The sequence below is a fragment of the Poecilia reticulata genome, linkage group LG10 (assembly GCF_000633615.1).
Source record: "Poecilia reticulata strain Guanapo linkage group LG10, Guppy_female_1.0+MT, whole genome shotgun sequence".
Lineage (NCBI taxonomy): Eukaryota > Metazoa > Chordata > Actinopteri > Cyprinodontiformes > Poeciliidae > Poecilia > Poecilia reticulata.
The window spans coordinates 25691769-25695333 of NC_024340.1; the positions used below are offsets into that span (position 1 = coordinate 25691769).

The 3565-nt window shown below is 41.1% G+C and overlaps 1 protein-coding gene across 1 annotated transcript in view; it reads left to right on the plus strand.

The window, feature by feature from the left end:
- Positions 1-3489, plus strand: part of slc34a1b (solute carrier family 34 member 1b) — a 12236-nt gene extending 8747 nt beyond the window's left edge. The window contains 4 exon segments of the mRNA XM_008420899.2: positions 3-99; positions 322-438; positions 2282-2406; positions 2543-3489. Coding sequence (XP_008419121.2) covers positions 3-99; positions 322-438; positions 2282-2406; positions 2543-3145 — 942 coding nt within the window. The 3' untranslated portion in view covers positions 3146-3489.
- The last annotated feature ends 76 nt before the right edge of the window (positions 3490-3565 follow it).

Genomic DNA, 3565 nt, shown 5'->3' on the forward strand with positions numbered 1-3565 from the left:
TGGCCGTCCTCTGCACATGTCTGCTGCTTCTGGTCAAGCTGCTCAATTCTCTGCTTCAAGGTCAAATGGCAAAGGTCATCCATAAAGTCATAAATACAGGTGGGCTCACTCTGCAGGCTTTCATATGTTGTTAAATTCATGCTGTCATTAAATTAACAATCCTGGAAATGGATTTTCTATTCCAGTTTGGCYTCATTGTTGATCTATAGGCTGTGTTAACCTACAGGCAGATTTGAGTGTAACTCATCCTTTAGAAGATTACAACTCTTGACGGCTGTAATTTTTTGTGCATTTAATTTTTTCTCACTTTTCTGCGACCAGACCTGCCATATCCATTCGGATGGCTGTCGGGGTACATCGCCATGTTTGTAGGCGCCGGGGTTACGTTTGTCGTCCAGAGCAGCTCCGTCTTCACCTCAGCTATGACTCCTCTAGTTGGTGAGCGTGGTGCTTTATTTCCATGCTCTTATCAAGGGGACATCAAATTACTGTATCTTCTTTTGTGAACTGGAAAGACTCTGCATTACAAATGGAAGAAAATGCAAAGTCTGTTTCAGTTCGAGATGCWGAAGTCGCTCTCAATCCCCCCCGAGGTTACTTTTGCATAAATTTACTGGGAATGTAAAATGATAGAAATTATGGAAACGGACGTGTGATGTGCTTATCAACGCAGGACTTAAAGTGAGACGTCTGCACATCATGAATCAGAAATGAATAAATGCGAAAAGAAATGGCAGATACTTATTTAAAGGCTAATAATCAAAAACCCTTTGCAAGAAAACAGCATTTTTTTTGTTGTTGCTGCGATTACATAAAGCGCAATCAAAATTATATGATTTTATAGTTTAGTGGAAGCATGGGAAATGAATTTGGAGCGTGAGATAAGAAATGCAGCAAATTTCCATGTGATGCAACAAGAAAAGACATGAGAGAGCACCTAAGCAGGCTTTTTTAGACGGTGGGGGCGGGAATATCATCACATCCACACCAAACTCCTATTTACTTTCTATAGAGCTCCGCAAACCGAGACCCACACCACACCTTTTATATTATGTACCACTGACATAAACAACAATTTTCCCACTCATCCAGCAACAAAACTGTTTTTATGAGGCTAAATCTGTCCGAAATATATGTTTTTCACTCTTATTCTTCATGCTCCTCTGTTTTTTCTTTTGCCCTGCTGCACATGTGCTCCTAACCCATAAGATATTAGAGCATATGATATGTTTTCATATTCCTCCCACATAGGCCTCAAAACTGGAGCTACCCTGCCCCCAAGTGAAGCTGTTTTTGACTAAAATTGTTCACAGTTACATCAGGGCTGGTTCGGACATGGAGTCAAGATTATTATATCTCTTTAATCTCTATCTTTATTTTTTATTTTTTAAATGCATMTTCTTTTTCCTACTCAGTATTTTCATTAAAACTTGCAAAAATATAGCAATTAATTAAAGAACCTATACTCTTATAACCTTTTGAGCTTGTACTCTATCATGAAATCGTCTCTCCTGTAAGAGACAATCAACAACGTAGCACACGTTTGGTCTATTAAAAGATTAAATATGTTGAACATCAACAAAATAAAGGCTCAGAKGCTCCTAAAGTAATTTGGATTTGAAGTATATACTGAAATATAACAGCCCATAAACTGAGCTTTTGCTTCTAAGGCCACAGCTTCCTATACATATATATATAAATTTTAACAACGTGGCCCCTAAAAGGACATTTAAAGAAATAAATTCCAGGTATATTGTATTTACTACCTATGAAATATGTAGTTATTTTTGAGAAAGAAAATATCAGATTTTTTTTAAATTTTATGTTTGATTTGTAGATAAATATAAACACATATGACTGCATACATCCGCTGACAGAGTCTTATGAAATCTGCAAGAGCAGCTTTCATCAGCAGCTCAGTCTGCGGACGGCTAAAGGAAGCATATAAAATTGGTGATGACTGAGTCATCAGCCTGCAACACAGTGATAAATATGAGATCAGAATAATCCCCACATCCAACAGAGGTAATTAACCAAGCTTAAAATGAAAAGGCAAAAAAAAAAAAAAAAAAACAGCTTTTAATACAAAAATAGATTTCTGCTTGTCCTGCATATTGGATTTCAGCTCCCAGTGAAATCTCTGTCTAACGCCATGCGGAATTATGTAAYAAAACCAAACAGGCAAATGAAGAGCAATGAGGCATCACTGACACAATTTCTGCAGCGTTTTTTGTTGTTGTTTTTTTTCTGTCTTTACATGTTTTATTGTCCTATCTGGTAGGAATTGGTGTCATCAGTCTGGAGCGGGCCTATCCGCTCACGCTGGGCTCCAACATCGGCACCACTGCCACCGCCTTACTGGCAGCTCTGGCCAGTCCTGGGAACAAGATAGTAGCTTCTATCCAGGTTCGCTTCTGTTTTATTAGAGACTACTAAACAAAACAAAAATTATACGATGGTAGGATTTTATTTCACATGTATGTAAAGAAAGAGGAAAAGTCTGGTGCCTTGCTTTTCAACTGTTTGCCTTTATTCCGCCTAGATTGCGCTGTGTCACCTCCTCTTCAACGTTTTTGGCATCCTGCTGTGGTATCCTGTTCCATTCATGCGTCTGCCCATCAGGATGGCTTACGTTCTGGGGGAACGCACRGCCAAATACCGCTGGTTTGCCATCCTGTACCTTCTCTTGTGTTTCCTGCTCCTTCCATCCCTGGTGCTGGGCCTTTCCCTGGCTGGCTGGCAGGTGATGGCTGGAGTTGGGGGTCCYTTTTTGGGCATCACTCTGTTCATTGCTGTAGTAAATACGATGCAGGCTCACAGCCCCCGGCATCTGCCCACCAAACTCCGAACCTGGGACTTCCTGCCTAAGTGGATGCACTCTCTCAAACCTCTTGACCGCTTGATAACGAAGGCAACTGTCTGCTGCAGCTTCACTTGCGAGGCGGGTCAGAACGAAGAGGAGGACAAAGAGCCGATCGCTCCGCACACAACGTCTGTCAGAACGGAGGATGAGTCCGCTTCATCCCAGAGTGAAGAACAGCTGGCTTATAATAACCCGGTTCTGGACTGCTTGGAAGAGATCAGACCAGGTGTGCCAGTTTTCAAATTAAAAGGCTTGGAGAGGTGCAACAGTACTCCACTGTAGTTGGACTAACAACAAACTGCATTTTGTACTGTCCTTTGAAAATCTGGAATTTGTAGCAAACAAGAAGAAACAATAGAAGCTTTCTGTTTTCTGAAGTCAAACAATAATAACATCTATATTTAAAAGGTGCAGTCTTCAATCTATTCAAATGCAGATTATTAGGTTTAAATGTCCACTTCAGTCATGAAGCTGTCAAGAATATTAGGCTCTCCCGGCCCATTGTGATCAATCTAAATTTAGCCAGAACTGGCCATTTCAGTGGCCCTAACAAATTTTTCAACCACATTTAGACATCCATCCATCCATCCATCCATCCATCCATCCATCCATCCATCCATCCATCCATCCATTTTCTTACACCCTTGTCCCTTGGTGGGGTCAGGGGGGTTGCTGGTGCCTATCTCCAGCTGGCGTGCCGGG